This window comes from Haliotis asinina, chromosome 3 (genome assembly GCF_037392515.1).
Source record: "Haliotis asinina isolate JCU_RB_2024 chromosome 3, JCU_Hal_asi_v2, whole genome shotgun sequence".
Taxonomy (NCBI): Eukaryota; Metazoa; Mollusca; class Gastropoda; order Lepetellida; family Haliotidae; genus Haliotis; species Haliotis asinina.
Window position 1 is genome coordinate 36,951,774 of NC_090282.1, and position 21,713 is coordinate 36,973,486.

At 41.0% G+C, this 21,713-nt stretch overlaps 1 protein-coding gene and 1 long non-coding RNA gene across 4 annotated transcripts; both read right to left on the reverse strand.

Moving 5' to 3' along the window:
* Window positions 1-559: 559 nt before the first annotated feature.
* On the reverse strand, window positions 560-14,515 carry LOC137277914 (uncharacterized). Of its 3 annotated transcripts, none has more exons than XM_067809917.1 (4): window positions 14,416-14,450; window positions 10,859-10,965; window positions 3,895-4,032; window positions 560-2,554 (listed from the first exon to the last, which is right to left on the reverse strand). In XM_067809917.1, exons 3-4 carry the CDS (start codon window positions 4,021-4,023, stop codon window positions 887-889), a joined length of 1,797 nt encoding a protein of 598 aa, XP_067666018.1. In that variant the 5' UTR covers window positions 4,024-4,032; window positions 10,859-10,965; window positions 14,416-14,450; the 3' UTR covers window positions 560-886. The 3 variants fall into 3 exon arrangements, with proteins under 3 accessions (XP_067666018.1, XP_067666016.1, XP_067666017.1); XM_067809916.1 differs by having other exon boundaries at window positions 566-2,554; window positions 10,859-10,940; XM_067809915.1 differs by lacking the exon at window positions 10,859-10,965 and having other exon boundaries at window positions 14,416-14,515.
* A 1,706-nt stretch (window positions 14,516-16,221) lies between these two features.
* On the reverse strand, window positions 16,222-19,808 carry LOC137276791 (uncharacterized). The gene is made up of 3 exons (XR_010956582.1): window positions 19,636-19,808; window positions 17,741-17,780; window positions 16,222-16,586 (listed from the first exon to the last, which is right to left on the reverse strand). It is a non-coding gene; the product is annotated as an uncharacterized lncRNA (long non-coding RNA).
* Window positions 19,809-21,713: the final 1,905 nt, after the last annotated feature.

Sequence of the window (21,713 nt, forward strand, 5' to 3'; positions counted from 1 at the left end):
TAGAAAACACCCAAAGGAACAAAACACAAATTTGCAGGAAAACAAAGACACGCACTGTGGATATAATAATTGGAAAAGTCATTCTTTCGGAAAAATAATTCGGAAAAGGAAACAAACAAATCATAGGAAATGTGTAGAGCTACACAGCATGCCGGGACATATTTTTAGCTGTAATATTAATGATCATACAGTATCTTGTAATCTTTCCACTCTTACCCTCGATATTATTTCAGCTTCTGCAGATAATTCTACAAACCACCAATCTTATATTAATTCTCCTTGCATGTACCATCACTTCTCCGACGGTTTCACAAAAATGTAATGAGTTTAGTTTGCACAAATTCGGGTTTCCCACCCACATTGAAAATGATACGCTATGAAATGATTTTGAATTCGCCAGAAACGCAACAACACAAACTCACTCACAATACACGGCATGTTGGCTGAACGATAGCTAGGCTCTACTCCACGAGAAATGACCACACAAGCATGGGGACGACGATGGACCATGATGCCCAGGTTTAGCAAATTCACAGTTCAATGTGCTAATGAGCTGTAATAGTTTCAAAACAACATTTATTTTCAAATCAGTATGTAACCTGTGATATCCGTATCAACCTTATTTGCTTACATTTTTTTCAAATTATCTTTTAACTTGCACATCAAGGCTATAAAATTCGTTTCGACAACGTTCTTTCTATAAGTCATGTCTCAAAGCACAACCACAGCTTGTCTTATAGGTTCAGCTTGAGGAGTAGTTCTGTACCGAATGGCATACAATGTACTTGATATAAAAATCATTCGAAGTTGGCAGAAAATGTGAGTAAAGAAAGCGAGGATGTCCTTTAAGCTGTTGGTCGCCGAGACACGTCATATATTCATGACACTACGGTTGCCTGGTGCTCTCTGCATCCACATCATTGATAATTCCCCCATCCTTTACCTCCTCCACTTTCACTCCTTTGCTGCGTGCTGGTGGGTAGTAGTCCGATAACTGGATGTCACCAAGGATGTGCTTCATGCCCTTTTTTATTTTCACTTTTTTCGACTCATTTTCTTTCCGAATGCCCAGTTGTAGGTTTTGAGGTGGCCTGTACCCTGGGTGTTTGTATAAAGGAAAATATGAAAAGTACGGCCGTTTGTTCGAGTTCTCCAACGCAAACGGGTCTTTCTTCATTTTCCTTATCCTTGCGTCAGCGAGTGCCAACAGGTATGCCTGTTTGTGGATATTTGGGTCGACTTTCGGCAAGGCAGGGTTATGCTTATTTCTTTGTTTCTTTTTCACAGATATTTCTATTTTCTCTCTGTAACTCAGCGAGTTACCTGTGTCGTGCTTGAGAATTCCACCTTGACCTTGTTTACTCTCCTTCACAAAAGAGTTCTGTTCGCTGAATCGGACTTTGTGATCACCCTCCTTCCTCTTGCTGGAACACTCTCGTCTGTTATGGGAAGCACTCGTTAGGTCCGTGGCTGTTTTATCTGGGGTTCGTGAAGGCGTGCGGGTCCGCTGTCGTTCAAGATGGCCACGGGAATGTTTCCGTCTCACAGGCTTACCACACTGGGGGCAAAGCCCCATTTTAGACACACACCATTTTTCATGTCTACCCGTCTGGAAACATTCCTTACACCTTAGGAACGCTGTGTCGACATCGGGACACTCGCACCAATTCGCTGAACCAATTCTTGAAAATATAAACGAGTCTGGGGTCGTCAGAGTTGTCTCCCTTGATATGGAGTGTGGTTCTGGTGGTGAGAGGCTGAATGTTCCTTTTCGATGAAATTCAAAAGAAAGTTCTTTTGTGTTGGGAGTTTCACGTACGTATTCCTTAAATGGGGATGACTGACCTGCATATTTGGCCCAGTCGTCTTTCTTCCCGTGCTTGTATTTGACCGTTCCTCCAGGTATCTCATCTTGCTCTCCCCACGCTTCAATACCAGGATGATTCGTGGAAGCTCCTTTAGGTTTCTTCGTCCTTCTCTCATTCCCATTTCTATTCGTTGTATCACTTCCTCTTCCGCTGTAATGGGTACTATCTCCTAATGTATATGACCCCTTTCGATTTAACTCTCCACCGCCATCTTGGGACATTGACCTTGATCTGTCAGTATTCCGTCCAATCATTGATCTCGTCTCATTTGTCAAGGTCGGAAGACTCAATCTCCCCTCAGCAGCCCTCTTCCTGTCTTTGGACATCGGTGGATTCGTAGTGAGGAAGGTATTTTCGCTTACAAGGGGAAGAAACCTGCCGTCTTTATCAGCCTTCTGTTTATCGTTTTCGAACATTGGAGGGAGTTGAAACCTGTTCTTTTTCTCTCTAGGCAACGCATCCCTGTTGAGGATTGCCGTATCAAAGAACCTCCCGTCGTCGGACGCGGGAGTGTTTGGAGGAGAGACACCCAACATGGTAGGGTGTGGAGCCGGAGGCACGTGCTCACAGCGCTGGAGGTACCCCTTTCCAAAGAGGTACCTGTAGGGGTTACCCATATATCGGCCATCAGGTCCCAGTCGACTACATACATAGCAGAAACTATGAGGTATATGCTTGCGAGAAACCTGGAATTAAAGAAATATGGTTATTTGATTTTGCTTTATCTCCCTTAAATCAGAAATTACAGAATAAATCATTCGGTGATCGTTTCGTGTTTTTTCACCTAATTATGCATAGATTTATGCATTACTGTTTTATGGCAAGGTTCTTCAAGTTTTTCATTAAGACGCCGCACGCTAGTAAGGCCTGATCACTGTGTGTTTTATCCCAGAAATAAAGAAACAAACCACAGTCATTTCGTATTTCATTTTTGAGAGTGGAAAAGTACGGTAACCCAAGAAAGTGAGTATGCTTTTACGCCGTTTTTAGCAATATTACAGCAATATCACGGCGGGGGACACCGAAAATGGGCTTCACACTTTGTACCTGTGTAGAAAATCGAACCCAGGCCTTCAGGTTACCATCGGACGGTGTAACCATTAGTCAACCCCAATGCACCACCGAGGCAGTGAGGAACACAATGATATGGCGGGTAAAAGAAAGAAGTTCCTGGTGGTTCGGCGCCATTATTTATTACACAATGGCCTCATATTTCATCAAATAAACCTCCAGACTGCCACTTAAAGAAGCCATTATTTTCTACCATGTGATGGCATAGAGTTTTTGTGTAAAACAGCTCACACTTTCGTAATACTACGACCCAAGCTAGATGTTGCAGTCATATTGCAAAATACAAGTTTTACACTAAAAACAAATATTCGTATTGCTCTCAAAGATTCAATACATATATTCACTATATTCCTTTTGTATTTAACTAAACCAAGAGATTATTGGTTTATCGTCCATTTCAAACTGTGACTTTAGAGTTATCCACCCTTACATCATCCAAAATACGTTCCGTGCACATTACCTCAGACCACAGTTACCCCACCCCCTACAAGCGCCTGAAGCTTTAAAGATCCGGAAGAAAAATAGGAGACTATAGTGCATTGCTTAAATGGGCTGTTCAGTCCGTGCTATCAGGGAGACATTTTAAGGCACTTTTGTGTCCATTACGTGGACATGGTGTTGGGTCCAGCCTTCCAATATTTGACCCAAAGTTCAAGGCTGTTTAGTGCGTTTCGGCAGCAAACTTTCGGTGAACACAGTTATTGTGACAGATCAAGGGTCAAGGTCTGAAAGAGGAAATGAAAACGGATCCTTGTTTAGCAAGGTATGAAACTCTGCACACGGTATTACCAATGTCTAGATCACCGTGCACCAGTGACCACGAAAGTGTTCTCGCTAGCTGACATTTATTTCCTTTGTGGCAACCACACTATTCTACACACCTGGTGTTCTGTTCAACCACATACGTCAGTATACAACAAATTGCAAGCATCTCACAAAACACATTTCAACTCACAGCTGTCCCTTTTCGACCCCATGGGGCGGCCCCATTCAGCAAGGCAGCCACCCTCCTCTGTGTTTTCTTTATATCCCCTAGGTCGAGGGGTACCGGCGGCGCCCGGGGGTAGCGGGTCGTGGTCGGCATAAGGAATGACTGAAATAAACACGCATAATTAATCTTTGACCTACCTTCTGGGGGAACTGATAGTTGATCATGTGAATCAGATCATCCACATTCATGATCCCCGGGGGGTCAGTCTGGAGGGACATTGTTCTGTGAGCGGGGAGCCCGTGCCGGGGGTCTTAAGGTTGGCCGAAATGCTTTAATCCAAGCAAAGATCCACGGGAATGACTTTTTTGTCGGGTTAATTGATATCAATCTGAAGTGGAAAACTTCAGAGGTGAGTTATCTTCGAGGTGAACACAAATCTGTCAACCGTCATCTGTCATCACGCTACACTTAAGTCATAAGAGGGTTTGATACTTGATATCCGAATTAAGGCCGAAGTCCTTCCCTTCTTTTGAACCATACGATTGGAACTCAAATCCATATACCGCACCATGATTCATATTCCTCCATATTCTTTTCGGAACAAAGCATATCCTAAAACTTTACAACACGGCCGATCAAAGACAGCAACGGCTTCACCATATCAAGTGGAGATAAAGTCGAATATAATTCCTAGGTTAGCACTCAAGTCACAGGTGCGCTGGGGTCGATACTGCCAATACAAACTACACTAAACTCTTAATCGTAATTCGTCTGACATTAATTCTTCCGTCTTTCTTCGAATCACGGCAGTTATTGACTGCAGTTCATGACGTTTCATTCATAAGACTCACAATTTCCTGTTATTGAACGAAACGTAGCGCCGATTACCGAATCCGTACACTACCGACCGCAGCTACCAACAATACATCCCAGCCTGAAAGGATAGGATTAATGAATGAATTGCCAAGATGGATGTTCATATCCTTGGATAGGATATGCTGTGGAGAGTTCAGTGAAACTCCGACGGAACCACACGCACGTTGATAATGTGCCAATTAGCCGTTGACGTCATTGACGTCTATTAACACAGCATCACAAGAACACTTCAGGACGTATGGACACGATACATCCCATGAGACTCAGGGATCCACGTCAGAGGAATGTAAAATACAGGTCATATTCGCTGAAGACTAACACCACATGTATTGCAAGAAGTCACGTCACCTAGACCTTTAATCACAAATCCGCATTGCAGTCATGCAGGCAATTCATAAACTCCCTTGACACTAGAATAATCTTGTCTTATCACCCATGTAAAGCGTCTTGGAAGCTACTGTGCACGTCACTGGCTCGGCTGTTGACGTGTTCCAGTCGTTAAAGTTCGATAAACATTCCCCCATTTAGTCCTGGACCACCTTGTTCAACGCTATAAACGATCCACAAGTTGGTATCTTGTCCTGCGTTGCTTCTTGAAAGCCAAGTGCAAGTGCTAAATCCACTTCTGCTTCCCACGGTAACACTCATTTAATTAACTCCATACACAAACAAATTATGGCTGTACAGTTGTTGCGTTGAGTGTAAGCTCCCATTTCAGTAAATTTACTGCAAGTCTTCACGGCATGTCTCCAAACAAACACAAGCTAGGTGTTCAGAGACTGTGCTTTACAACGAGGCAGTCTGTTCTCGCATGACAAACCCTCATAAAAGAGACATTAATCCATCGTGTTAATATACGGTTGCAGTGAGCACTTCATTAATGAAATACACAGGATGAAGGCATGGGAAACAAGCCACAAAGTATAAAAAAACACGTTATAAAGTGTGCTGCTATCTCCAGTTATTCAGCCACTATCAGTGTTTATATACGGGCCTACGGTCATAGTAACAGTAATCCCTTGTGTAGAGGCCCTCCCTAAAACGGGTATGTAATTACGACTGGCGGACCCATCCAGGTATGTCCTGACGAATACGGTGGACACCTGTATCATTATCTGAGGTCTGTGACAGGGTATCAGTGACATAGGGGTACGATAACATATCAGTGCTTAGTGGAGTGTTGAATGATCTAATTGTTAACCCGTGTTGGGATTGTGAAACAGTTACTCAGCATATTACCGTCACACCGTCACACAGGACCACATGCTCAAAGAGACTTTAATTGCTCAGCATATTGCCGTCACACCGTCACACAGGACCACATGCTCAAAGAGACCTCAGTTGCTCAGCACATGCCGTCACCCGTCACACAGGACCACATGCTCAAAGAGACTTTAATTGCTCAGCATATTGCCGTCACACCGTCACACAGAACCACTTGCTCAAAGAGACTTTAATTGCTCAGCATATTGCCGTCACCCCGTCACACAGGACCACATGCTCAAAGAGACTTTAATTGCTCAGCATATTGCCGTCACACCGTCACACAGGACCACTTGCTCAAAGAGACCTCAGTTGCTCAGCACATGCCGTCACCCCTTCACACAGGACAACTTGCTCAAAGAGATTTTTGCTTGAAATACAAATCAATGACTGTATAACAGCTAAACAGTCTACGTGTTAAGATTGTCCTCTTAGTACGTTGCTTTCCGTTAAATCAAACACAACTAAAATTTTATTGCACTATTTGACTATGTGTTACAGTTGTGTGTAACATCTAATCTTCTCAATTGTTTTGTGCTGAAGGTCGTTGGAATCTTTGATAAAACATATTGTCTTTGAATATGTTCATGGTGGTATGTTGTTAACGTTATTGATAGAATTGATGGTTGAAATATTTTGACGTTAGCATTGATGGCTCACGTTATTACTGGTGGCTGTATTGGTGTTGACGTTAGGATTGATGGATGCATATGGGTTGACGTTAGCATTGGCGTTCACTTTGGCATTGGTGCATAGGTCTTGACGTTAGCGTGATGTTTGTGCTGATGTTGACGTTAGCATTGGTGTTGATGTTACCAGTGATGGTTGTATTGATGTTGATGTTAGCATTGAAGGCTGTATTTGTGTTGACGTTAGCACTGATGGTTGCGTTGGTGATGACGTTTTGATGTTAGCATTAATGGCTGTATACTTTATGTTACAATGGATGGTTAGGGGTGGGTGTGAGGGAAGGGGTGAGGGGTCGAGGGAAGAGGAGGATTGGACGTGTGTGGTGGAATTGTATGTACGGATGTAATATGTGTGTGAGGATTAATTACCAACGGTTTCGTCACACGTGCCCTCTTTCAAATTTCCCCTAACCATAAAGAACCTCCCGGGCCGTATACAACCGCTCTGTCAGTCTAGCTGTGATATAATCTGTCTCCCTCTACAAACTGTCACAGGACCCTTCAATCTGAAGAATCTTATCACCACTGTCAACTCGTCAACTGTCAATATTCAGCCAAGACCTCCTCCGTTATACTGCCCTATAAAACACACCCTGTGTATCATGTCCTTCACAGGGCGTCCATAAGATACATAACTGGGGGAGTCAGATTAGAAACGGGGGAGGTGGGAGATATTGATTTCAAGAGCGTACTTCAAAAACAATGTTATCTCGTCAGTTCAGTTTGATCCAGTTATGGAAATCAGTACATGTTATCTGGAGGAAATATTGCTTGAAATCGATACATCAGTCTCATTCCTTCCTAATTATTGACATGCGTTGCATGTCAATATTACATTGACGTTTTAGTGGTTCTGACACGATATTTGCCTGTGCATATTTCATATAACTGAGAAATCATGCATGTCAGCCATTCTAATTTCACAGTACGTCTCACTGGTGGCCATGTCTTGTAAAGCGCCTAAATTTGCCCTGTGCGCCAAGCATCTTGGGAATAATGTTACACACACGAGAAAACACGTTCTTTAAACAATTCATTTCTTTTAATCAGTGCGTGTTTAATGTATATTGAAAGGTTTGATATATGAGTTTCGTTCTTAGTCGTTCAAATGTATACGCAAAACTATCGGATTGGAGATTCGAATCCCGAATCTGAAAATGAAATATTCAGATTTGGGATTCGAATCCCTAATCTTGTCTGATGTGCCATTGGTGCGTCGGAATCATGGGTTCGAATCTCAGATTCTACTTGACTTCGCTCTTGATCTCGTTAGTATAACCGATACATAATGATACTGGTCTTGGTATCGTCACTAATAACAGTAATTTATAACAAATGCATATAAAATAGTCGGAATCGGACGACAGAGTTCTCTTCAGATTTCTTATGACTACGGGCTAGATTTTGCCGCTGGTTTCCCATATGCAAATCCGCATGGCAATCGTCTCCTGAAGGCATTTGAATGTATTAAAATATAGTTTTAAGTTGATGTGTTGGGTTCACTGACGTAGGCACCTGTGGACGCTGCGTCGTATTGCAGGAAAACCTGTGGTCTGAAAGTGAATATTTCGCGCCACCGTGGCCTTTGTTGTTTTTTAATTCCATTAATCCTATATGTCACAATGCACACATTCTGATTTCAAAACACACGCGTTTAATGTGGACACACGAAGTAACACTTCAAGTATATCAAACAAGTTGTACATAGTTCCCCACTATCTCTGCAAATAAGCGCACCAACACAACTGCCACATAAACGCGCAATGGTCGCTATTTACTGTATATTTATATCTTGGTTATCTTTGGAAATGCTTATATCTCTGTAATGTCGATTGTTTTCTCATTCAAAAACTTTTCATGTTAGGTCCCATTAAGGAAGGGACCAGTACGATCATGGCAAAAGCATTGCAGAAAATCAGGAACCGAACTTTAAACCCGCCATATGGCTGGAATATTGCTGAGCGTGGTGTAAAACCTAACTCACTCACTCACTTACAAATTGTAAAAGAGAGATGTTTTATTTACGCCTCAATATATATATTATGCAAACAGCACGAGCGAGAAATCGAACCTCAAAGTGACTGGAACAATGAAGATTATTAAAGTATACATCGATATACGTAATGCAGTATTATCAGTAGGAGTACATCGATCGTTATCTGTTAACCCTTTGATACTCTTCGTTATCTGTTAACCCTTTGATAATCTGAGCGCTTTTGTAATCTACAGATAAGGTCTGAAAATGTTCTGTCAGATCTTGAGAAGCGTTGTTGAAGCATGAACACCTGGCACGGCACATTCCGTGCAGTGAAGTATTTTCTCATCCACCGGTCACGTCGTTAAAGGGAACATTGCTCTGGGAGGGGGGAAAGTTCATTGCATTGGATTCATGGAAAGGCGATGTACGTTTACCATTGTTACTAAAGAGCTTATCCGATTAACCACTCATTCATTTACTAATATAACAAGATAAGGTGAATGTCTTTTCTTTAAGAAACATGTTTGTATATTATATCACACATTTGTATACTATTTTTTTAAGTTTCCGTTTTTAGCAGAATATCTACATTTATATTTATCTGGTCGACTCAACTACCAGAGTAGATTGGTGAGGACAAATAATAACCTGGATAACTACTGGGTTGATTATGTAAGAATGAATTACAAGATTCTGACGCATTTAAGGGACGTAACTCTACATTACAAATTGTGACGCTTTGAAGTGCCGATCCACATGTGTTTGAAATGATAAAATAACTAAGCAGTTGAAAATATTCTCCAGCTGCCGTGAATATATGTGGCAGTTCAAATGTCACTCTTTATTCATTTTGTGAAAATGGCAGGAGTGCTAGCGATCATTGTCGCCACTGAGTTATGAATTGGAATCAGAATGGTCAAATACAGTCTATATTCCTGTGATTAAGGATTTTGAAGGAATATATACACTATGGAAGTATACTTAATTTACATGCTGATTTCCACAGGAGTGAGTGAGCAATGTATGTATTTACGCCCCTTGTAGCAGTATTTCAGCAATATCACGGCGGGCGACTCCAGAAATGGGCTTCACAAATTTTGTGGTCAATCAAACGAGGGCCTTCGGCATGACGAGCGTGGTTACCCTACCGCCACGACTTCCTGAGCACATTATAACAGACATGTCAGCGTGAGATCACTCGTGACAACGCAGTGAAGAATATATTCCAACATTGTTTGCTTCCCTCTTGAGGTATCAAGATTTAGAAGCAAGAGATGTTTGTGAAGTATTGTGCCAGTAATTCTTTCCGTCAAAAATAGTTCTACTCTAAATATGGCAGCTACGCGTATTGATCTGTATACTTAGCATAATACTGACGCAATAAGTCATAGTCAGTTAAACCACAAGGTTCTCGAACAATGTTTATAATGCATATCAATATCAGTTTGAATGTAACCAACGTTTATTTAAGAATGGTGCAAGCGTAATTTCTGTTTGCCGAACAAATGCAAAAAGGTTCCTTTAGCCATCAAATGCTATAAAATCACTTGCACTTAATTTATCTACCTTAAAAAATCCAATACCGAATTCAGGCGGTTGTCATGTTTATATCACACTTCTCCACACTGTGTTCACGATCGTCCCGGGAACAATATCAACTAAATGAGCAAATAAACTCACTAATCAAAATAGTAGCTCTCAATACATTTTAATGAACGGCCAGTGTTATTTCAGAAGGTGCTAAAACCCACATTTCAGGCACACGTTCTGCTATTTCAGAAGGTGTTTTTTTATTCAAGACATGCGATAATTTAAGGATTTACCGTACAGATGTTTTATTAGGTAAGAAGTCCTCCTGTGGTTCCGTGGGGATCCTTACAGGTTAGAGTAGGTCTTAATTAATTATTCCATGTTTTTTTGGTAAGAGGCAGCTCATTGGATCGGGGGATCAGGATCGAAGGCATGGTTGAATGTATGTCACCAACACGATGTCATCAGTACGATGACACCCATCAAGCAAGGTCATCGTCTACTGACGTCAGTGGACGTTGCTCATGATATCCGTCACTGGTTTTAAAATTTTCTTCAGACTCGATTATCTACTGTTCTGGATATAGCTGGAATATTAAGATACGACCAATCAAACAATACGATGCCAACAATGTACGTGAACGGCACCTACCTTAGCGTGTTGTATATTGTCGCACCTTCTCACATCTCCGTCGTAGGACACCGACCACAGCGTTCTGCTTCATCATCTACGCCTGACGAAGTAAATGTTTCCCTTCTCTGTAATACGCCAATCGAAATCGCCACACAATAATCTGATACAACCTGTCCCCTATCAATTCCTATCATGCAGCCTCATCCAATGAAGTCTGACAAAGGTCTGTCATTGTCCGTTGCATAATTCCTTACTTGAGAAACCCATAACTCGTGTTTTCAAATATAACCATAAATTGAAACAATGACTTTCAAATTCACTTTGAATCCTATGTCTCAAGAATTACTTTCTTGCAACCCCTGTAAACGTACGAAATCTCTAACTAACTCTCAACTGTGGCCTGGAACGTTAAACAACGCTCTCGTCCGACCCTCGCGAACAACTCAGGTAGGGTATAAATCCTCTTGTGCCATGCGACCGTTGAGAGAAGCAGTAGCACATTGTTACAAACCCGTCTCATTGCCTGGAGAAGTGTAATTGATTTATCGACTGATTGATATTAACTACAGTATGGCCCGATCAGTGATTGAGAATATGTCAACAATCAAAATAAGATCTAACGATACCTGGAGAAAGAAAGACTGATTAATGAGATAACATAATACAGTTTTAGATTTCTGTTTAATAAAGGTATTTGTGTTTGATTAACTGTAATAATGAGCTGTACGTCATGAATGATATTAAGAAGGAAATCGATCGTTTTTCTCAGATTTTGCATCATAAAGGAGATAACATGTTTACTGATTATATCTAATAGGTCTGGATGTAGACGTAGCTGTTTGGATGCTTTGATTAAGGACAGTTGTTACATTAACGCGAATGGAAGTTTACGCGACAAGAGAAGTCAGATGGTCCGAGGTGTGGTGTCTCGCGTGACATGGCCGTAAATCACGGTCTTTGATATTAAGGATGTCCGCATATTTTTCAACGTTTCTCGACCTCGGCCAATCCTCAACTATGTCAGTGTTGAAATGCATTACATGTTTAGATACAAAAATAATCTTCCGCATGCTGAATCATCAACATCATAATCATAAATCCCAAACCACCTGCGTCCTTCTTCGTTGTCTTTTTAAAGTATGTTTCCAAAGCAAGACGTCTTGAACTTCATACATTATTCTGAAAAATATGTCCAAGGTATCTAAATTCTAAACATTCATTGTATTAGATAAAGTAGTGTTGAAAAACACTCTTTCATATTTCATGTTCTATTTTGTTTATCCGCTCGTCTCTTATTAGTTCATGCTGTAGGTGAGAGACATGTACAAACTATGGATAGCCTTGGTCTGATATCATATTACTGTGACACTCACAATGAACGTTCCTCCACAAATCATGGCAGTATCTAACCCATGTGGCTGAATAATCGAGTCTTGACCAGGCAACCCAATGGCGGATATCATGAACATCGGTCTACGCAATCGGAATACAATGACTTGAATGAAACAAGTCAGAGAACCTAAGAACGTTTATCTTGTCTTACACAGCAGCATCAAAGACAAGCCGGCTATTAGTATTTATAGGCAACAACACAATTTGACAAACGCCTGTTTAGATTTAACCTTATAAATGGCAGAGACGAAACCCATCCATATTCATAAGAAATCTCTGAAAAATGAGTGGATTGTAAATTTGTGACTATATCATGAGCACATATTTGTTTTAAGAATATTGCAGCTGTATGGTGTTGTTTTTAAACCCATCAGTCTACACCAGACAATCCAGTGATTATCACCATGTAATACGATGACAGAGCCTGTGTTTATGAATCACTATGAAGACAGAGCATGTGTTTGTGAATCACTATGAAGACAGAGTGTTTCTGAATCACTATGAAATAGTGATGATACCAGGTTTGTGAGAAAGTTGAGCGTAACCTTCCCAACCATTGGCACCCGCCTTAAACATATTCTAAGTCTATTCATTTGTTCACCTGAAATAATTCCGGAACGTATGGTACAAGTCAAAATAAGGCGTTGCATCGCACACCATGTTTGTCACTGATGCATCAAATTTTCTCCAGGTGTCTATAATGTCAGCGCATCAACACATCACTTAGTGGAGACGTTTTGATGTACCCAAACCACATCCCGTATGTCCGGTGAACAATGGCATCTTATTGAAGGTGTTGTATATTTAACCTTTATAAAACAGTTATTGGGTTTGAAAACAGAGTATATCAAAATACTCTATATGTACGTTATCTGGAACTATTATAAATGCTGTGATTCTTCTGTCTTGAGAAGACATATAGAGAGCGCATTCCTCGAGCAACTTGGAATGATAAATTGGGATTATAATGTATATATTTTCATGCGTTATCCAACAGTACTGCAGAGAAACCAAGGCGGGATATACCAGGAGTAGGGTCCATGTCGTGTACGTTACAAAAATCAAACCGGGACAGTCGTGCGACAAGCAAACGCTTTTACCACTAGACCTCACTCCTCCGGAATAACAAATGGGCTCCGCTTTTTTGGTGAAATTCATTCAGCAGTGGACAAGTAGTACAGTGGACAAATACCACAATAGACAAGTACTACATTAGGCAAGTACTACATTAGGCCAGTACTACATTGGACAAGTACTACATTAGACAAGTACCTCATCAGACAAGTACTACAGTGGACAATTAATACAGTGGACAAGTACTACATTGGGCAATTACTATTTTGGACAAGTATTTACGTGGACAAGAACTACAGTGGACAAGTACTACAGCGGACAAGTACTACATTAGACAAGTACCTCATTAGACAAGTACTACAGTGGACAATTCATACAGTGGACAAGTACTTAAGTAGACAAGTACTACAGTGGCCAAATACCACAGTAGACAAGTACTACATTAGGCAAGTACTACATTAGGCCAGTACTACATTGGACAAGTACTACATTAGACAAGCACCTCATCAGACAAGTACTACAGTGGACAATTAATACAGTGGACAAGTACTACATTGGACAAGTATTTACGTGGAAAAGAACTACAGTGGACAAGTACTACAGTGGACAAGTACTACAGTGGATATGTACTACAGTGGACAAGTACTACAAGGACACTTATCATTCATTAAGAAATACATGTACTGCTATTCTCTGCAGATACTTTTAGAACTGTTGCCGAAATCATAATGCACGAAGTTCATTAGTATTCTGATCTCTGTTAGTGTTGTGCTTTAACCCACTATTACTATTCATAATTATATACAATTATACACCCAGATACTGTATAACATATATAACATCTATCTAATGTGGAGAATTTGCGGACAATTTGTTAACAGTTCCACGTGAATTTGTAATAAATATCATACACTATACACAACCATCAGTGTATAGCTTCTTAAAGGACATACTTCCTGGCATGTTTGACAAATTGCCATTCAGCCACTTCGTTTCTTCCTCAAATATCAGTCAAACATACAAGAATATTCTGAACCACGATGTCAGTATGAAATAGAAATAAATGATATTCGAAGATTTCAAGGAAACAAATTAATACAAAAACTCACCCACACCTCGACATGTGGCGTCAGAAACTGACACTGAGAGGAAATCCTACATAAGGTTTACATGAAACACATTACAGCAAGTGACTCCCGCAGATGAAATACATTACACCACGTGGTGTAGGTAAACGAGGTAAATTACGCCGTCGTGTTTACTGCATACATAAATCCCGAGTATGCATTGTGCGAGACAATGCGAATTCTCATAAGACTTAGTACATACACGGAGTGGGCCTCGGCGAAGTTATTGTCTCACAACAATACCATGTACCCTCGTCAACTCACTTGGCAGCCCTAACGAGCTAGTATGGGTCGTGTTACACGTCGATGTGAAGGAATACATTTTCAGGCTAAATGTATGTGTCATTTGTGACACGGACGGGGCATTTAAATAGCGGAAGTATTATACAAACACACAGTTAGAGTAGCTTCAAGATATCACAGGTCACGATGATCTGGGTAACTGATGTACAATCTGCCAGGTTGAACATAAAGTTGTTGCAAGACCCATGAAAATTTACCAGATTCACTGGCCCGACTGGACTTTTACTGGCCACGGCTTAGCGGGCCAGTGACTACTTGGCACACTGACTATATACCACAACGGTGGACTCTACGAATCTAGTTCACGAAGTGCGACAGGGTGTGGAATCGAAATCAGGAATGACCAATTCGTCGGCGCCGGAGAACAACACCAGCAGGCGACCAGGTGCTCGTTTTGTCGCTTCCACGCCAGTTTTAGTTCTACAGCTGTGCTCAGTAGGACTTTATGATTAAACAGTTATTCTGGTAGAACAAAAACACTTCATGAGATGTCGGGCGTTGCTAACACACAATGTTGTAGGAAGGATGTAGATGGTAACATCATCACGCAACATTGGCATTACGTCATTTTATTACGTAAAACAACGTAATAACAACGTTGCAAATTACGTTGAGGAAACCGGTTGAGAAAAAAGGAGGGGTGCATATGTCATTTTTACCCGAATTTCAATAGACAAAACCGGGTACGCCACACAGCCATTATAAGTATGTAAATATGAACCTTAGCAGTCAGGGTGCAAACAAAAACCGGCCATTTTGAATACAATAGCGTATACCATGAATATAATTGTGTAAAATGAGGAGTGTATATACGTAGTCATTGTTAAACTTATATGATTGGCAAGACTTGTTTGGTATGAGTGAGTGAGCTCGTTTTGATTTACGCCGCTTTAAGCAATGTTTCTGCAATATCACGACGAGAGACAACCGAAATGCCGAAATGGGCTTAAGTGACTCATATAGTTCGACTAACCTTAGCCACACATTGCTTATTTGAAATTTCTGAAAGTGCTTAAGTTATATATACTTTCAAATTATCTGACCGAGGACGGGTTTCTATGTGAGGCTGTATATTAACCTTACAAACTGGATAGACGTGGGTGAGGTTTTACAGTTCTGCTGTTGATGTTTGCAGACGCTCCTAAACACAACTTCCAGTTGTTCGTGTTTGTTTGTGCTTTTGACGCCGCACTCAGCAATATGGCAGCGCTCTGAAAATAATCGAGTCTTGAACCTGTGATAAACAGCATGAGCATCGATCTGCCTACTGGGATACGGTGACAAGTGTCAACAAAGTCAGCTAACCAACCGATCCCGTTAGTTGCTTCTTACGCAAGCAAGGGTTGCCGAAGACTAATTATAAATTGCATTCGAGTTGGAATGGTGGTAATTACTGACACCCTCATTCTGAGACTCACATGCCAGGAGGTACACAGTGATTATATAAACATTGGTAGATGCAAGAATACATGAACAAGATTAATGTTTAGCAATCACGTTTATTCAACGATTCCGTGATATTGAAACAAACGTGGACGTTTTGTACTTGAATGAAAGTAATGGCCAAATTGTAACCGCCCAACCACCTGATCTCACACACAAATAAATCAACAAACGTCATATCTATAAACCATCCACTTCTGTGGATTCCTTCAATTCACAGTCGTCGTACGAGCCGAACTATGACGGAATGAGCCGAATGATTCCGAGACTACCAGCAGACCCCTTGTGGTTTGTAGGAGCTGAAGCACACCAGACCAGGACAACAGTCCTCGTCAAATTCGCAGTTCCGGTTAAGCCCGGTGCATGGCATTTCGTATTGGCCACGAGCCTTGCGTTGTGCTGTCAACCTGCAAGAGAACAATTATAGTTTAATATACGTAAAAAAAACCCAACATAAATAAAACCTCGATGTGGGTGGTCTAGTCGCCAGGAACGCCGCCTTACCTTACGCAGAGTTACGTCCCTTTGACGAGTCAGCAACCTAACAGCCAGCCCTACCCAACAAGGCAGACAATTTTGTGAAAGAGAGGTCAAGCACAGCCAAACGGTACCACAAATGGGGTGGCACAGCATAGATAATATGAACAGTCTTCTTATATGTGAACGAAGCGAGCAAAGATTGACAATTTACTGCCGTCGCTTCAGGTTCGAAAAATATTTTTCATGTCAAATATGAAATGAAATATTGCTACCATCAAAGGTGTACACCCATTTCTTCAATGGGTTGTGCGCTCAGATTTCCAACCCCATGTTGAATAATTACTCACGTGAAAAATGTTTTATTCAACAATTTAAGGGCAACACGTGGTGTATCAGATTGTTCTTAGCCTTCATTCCCCCTGCCAGCTTCCGGTTCAACGGAGTGATGCAACAGGAGTGTATTTTCCCTATGGAATACTTACCTCCCCCGTTCATTAGCCCACTACATCTGAAGTGTCTTTTTTCGTAGAATAAATGTTATTCTAATGTTAACAAGACAAATAAGCTCCAACACGTTCATGCTAAAATTTGGCAATATGGTATTTCTTTTCTATTTCTGCTTATTCTCGTTCGTTCACTTCATTGAACCGGAAGCTGAAGGGGTAATGGAGGCGAAGAATGATCCGAAGACCACAAGTGGTGCTAAAAATGTCGAATGAAATTATTATATATTAACATGAGTAATTATTAACTGGGAAATCCGAGAGTACAACCAAGTGAGGAAATGGGAGGGTACCTTTGATGGTGGCGATATTTCATTTGGACATGTAAAAATAGAGGGAAGTACGTTGCCAACCTTTGCTCGCTTCGCGCTCATACGACTCCTCAGCAACAATCTAATTATTTTAGCTCTACCTGTCCAGGTTTTTCAAAGCTACCTGTCCAGTTGTGTTGCGGCAGTCACCCACAGCAAAGGGATTTACCCGCGAATCGCTACAATATTTCTGGTGAGGCTTAAATCAACATTTACTCACTCACAAGGAATTGGTTTGTTGATGACTGTCAGCGATCCTGTACGTACCTACTAAAGGGATTGCTGTCTTTGTCCATTGCAGGGGTTCCTGAAATAAATATTGCACAGTAGTATGTTGACCTGTTGATGAAATCGTACACGATAATTAGCTAATGTAATCTAAGGAGGAAGTGAAAAGGAGGATAATGGGAACCGTGTGGGGGAGGATAATGGGAACCGTGTGGGGGAGGATAATGGGAACCGTGTGGGGGAGGATAATGGGAACTGTGTAGGGGAGGATAATGGGAACTGTGTAGGAGAGGATAATGGGAACTGTGTAGGGGAGGATAATGGAAACCGTGTGGGGGAGGATAATGGGAACTGTGTAGGGGAGGATAATGGGAACCGTGTGGGGGAGGATAATGGGAACTGTGTAGGGGAGGATAATGGGAACTGTGTAGGACTGTGTAGGGGAGGATAATGGGAACTGTGTAGGGGAGGATAATGGAAACCGTGTGGGGGAGGATAATGGGAACCGTGTGGGGGAGGATAATGGGAACTGTGTGGGGGAGGATAATGGGAACCGTGTGGGGGAGAATAATGGGAACCGTGTGGGGAAATGGCGAAAAATTTGCAAACCCGTACTGAAGTTTGAAAAGACAGAAAAAGAGCAACAGGAAACACAGAAGATCGATCAGAAGTGGGGATGGCTGGGGTGTGGGTGTGGGTGTGGGTGTGGGTGTGGGTGTGGGTGTGGGTGTGGGTGTGGGTGTGGGTGTAGGGTGGGATTGTTGTTGAAAACCCGAACGATCTCTCAGTGAGTGACTTTCATGGTTTGATTATTAAGACCGCACTCAGCAATATTCCATCCACAGTACACTCCGACACTGACTCACTGTGACGGGGAAAAATGTCGGATTGTACCGAGGGCCGGACAATTCAAAGTATCCTTGCTTAAATACTAGTGCGTTTCAAACAATATCCTGCATTGTAACTGGCTTATATCACAGGATTGATGCTTCAAAGTTATGCTGTTGGTACGTAAAGAGAAAAGAAAAATTCTGTATTTATATGTTCATGTATACGTGGTTTTTACACCTAGTATATGGTGGAGTCTGGACTGGACAATGCAGTGATCAATAGCAGTGATCATCGCAGCAGTACCAAGGGGGGTGGGGGGTGGGGGTGGGGGTAAGGGGCACCAGACATTAACTTCATACATGGAGGGCTATTCGTTGGACGGACACCTATTCAACTGCAAGTCTCAAGCTCATGTACCGAAACAAGGATATTACTAACTGCTTGTAAGGGGGTGTTGAATAGGTTCAATGTGAGGTTCAGCTGTATGCTCGGTGGTAGCGTTGAGTGACTGAGGCCATGGTTGGAGAAAGCAGTCATAAAATCTATGTTTAAAAATTACCTTAGAAGACGAGATACAATCAATATATTCAGGCAGTCACATGGATCTAAATCAATCGTTTGTGATACCTTAAACAATATGCCCACGTCTACCGTCATAGTATAACGTTTTATTAATGCTATACACATAACTGCTTGTCATAAAAAATCTAATGAACAAAACATGTTACGATATTTTTCTCTTTGCCGCCAGGTGTTGTATGTTCAAGAACCTATTACAAAGAAGGCTCTGTTGCATGCTGTTATATACTGATTACGTACCATAACTGTACACACCAACATTTCCTGTCTGGCAACACGTGTTTTAAATATCTGGCATAAGTACTGATGAAAACAACCCATAACATACATATTCATGATATGACAAATGTTACAATTAACATGATACAGACATATCGTCTCTTGTATTGTCGACACATTAGCCCTTATCAAGAACGATATTAATCATCTTCCTATCACATATAGAATTTTCCTATCACATATAGAATTAAAATTCAGTTGCAAATACACATGGCATTCATCCAAAATATCCAACACAGACTTACCTTCCGTGTTCATCATTAGGCCTTGGAGGACGCAAACAAACAGCAATATCATCACTCTCGTCATGATTGATGTTTGTTTAGTGAAATGTACAACTGCCAGCTAATCTTCTTGTCTGTTGTGGGTGGATGGCAGTGCTGACAGCTTGCGGAGATTTACTGCCGGCAATTATGGCGTATTTCCTCGTGGAAGTTGATCTGACATTTTACAATTCATGGGCATAAGAACTGTCACGTGACTTTCACAACTTGAATGATTGTCGGTTTAATCAGTTCAGGCGCCAACTGTTTCAGCTTCTTGAAGTTGTTATATCAAACGAATATCTTTTAACAACATGATTGATGGGATATAATATACATATTTCGACGTTAAGTTTGAACGACACCTTCCATTTTCAAAACATTTCGTCGTTCCTTAAGAGAGTGAGCGAGTTTGGTGCATTTAGTGAGTTTTAGCAACATTCCAGCAACATCAGGGCGGGGGACATCAGAAATGGGCGTTACATTGTACCCGTGTAGAGAATCGAACCCGGGTCTCCGGCGTCACGAGCGAACGCTTTAACCATTTAGCTACACCGCCGACCCATTCCGTAAGTGAATCATTCGAAACACCATAATGTACTTTTTTGTCTAGTCATTCAAAAGAGGTTTGAAGCAGGTCGTTTATATTTGACTTTTGTACAAGTGTGTGAAGGCCGGAAAGAAGGTGACAGGAAAGAAGTCACAATGCATTTACACATATCAGTGGGTTGAAAAATTGCCAACAAACGCCATTTAACTGTTTCGTAATTGAATTAATTACTTAGCATATTACTTTAATTACGCTTTGTTAGCATACCTATTTGTAGTTCCTGGGCGGCTTCTAAATAACCACAATTAGCTTTAATCATTTCTGTGATGGTTTACTACGAGTACACCTTGTTGTGTTTTTGATCTTTCAAATATTTTCAAAACACTATGACCAAATTAATTATTTATCTTTCTGTGCCACGTGTATGTCTATATTTAGTTAATAAGAGGGTGGTTTTCTGATTCTGACTGAGTATTATAAATTATGATTTATGATCATGATGGTAAATTCAATATAATTGGTTACTGTGACTTTTTCAAGTGATTTATTTAGCCGAACAGCATGACTGTCTCTCCGCAATATTTTTCCCTTAGTCTTGATTTCCAGTCACCAAATCTGTGAGCTACCAAGGATGGCACAATTTAGTTTTGAGTAGTTTTACGTTATTATGGAATATCAAGAACTTAATATTGATTGAATAAGCTTAATAAATTGTAGCATTAATACTAAGCGTACCAATCCGTTATTAGTGTGAAAACAGTCGCCGAAACTAGCAACACTGGCACCTAAACCTATCAATTACATCACACCAAAAACTATTAATTTTCTTGTTTGTTACTTTTTATACTTTTAACTACCATCAAATAAGGGCGTACCCTTTCTTTCGCCCACATATATGCCAACGACCCGAATGCCGATGTAAACCCGAGATAAATATCGGCTGCAAATCTCAAATATTTGTAATTTTCATGTTGACATTTCTACTCCATTTCTCAAAGCAGTCCTCTCAGTACTTTCACAGTTTCTTCTCCGCTAGCCTCTGTTGCTTGTTACTGATATCAACACATAATTACTAACACGAGTAATTACCAGTAATAATCCCGCCGAGACATTAATCAGAGAACCTCATTACAAGGCGGGGCGTCATTATATGGTAAGAAAGGTCCCAAGAACATATTTACTGACACTTTACAACCTTGACGGTTGACCAGCGGTCAAGAGACACAACTCTCATAATAAAGGAAGGCTACTTACGAGTTTCTGTATTAAATGAAATGTCCAGCATTAGCACATCAATATGTTACCAATCCCTTGGTAACTGTCGAATGCCCTGATCCACTCACGTATATGCAAATAGGTCAATTAACCGGTTAGTATTCATTATACCAGCTGGTTAATACAAAAAGTAGGAATGCGAGTCGAACTCATTCTGACGAAGACATAAGATTGGTAAGACCTCCCACTGAAGACTTGAGCTAAGACAATGAGGTTCGTTGTGCTGATTGTGTTT

Coding starts and splice junctions, on each gene's coding strand:
- LOC137277914 (XM_067809915.1), bottom strand. CDS start 4,023: ATGCCGACCACGACCCGCTACCCCCGGGCGCCGCCGGTACCCCTCGAC. Junction 2,555..3,894: donor GGGGTCGAAAAGGGACAGCT/GTGAGTTGAAAT, acceptor CTTTAATTCCAG/GTTTCTCGCAAGCATATACC.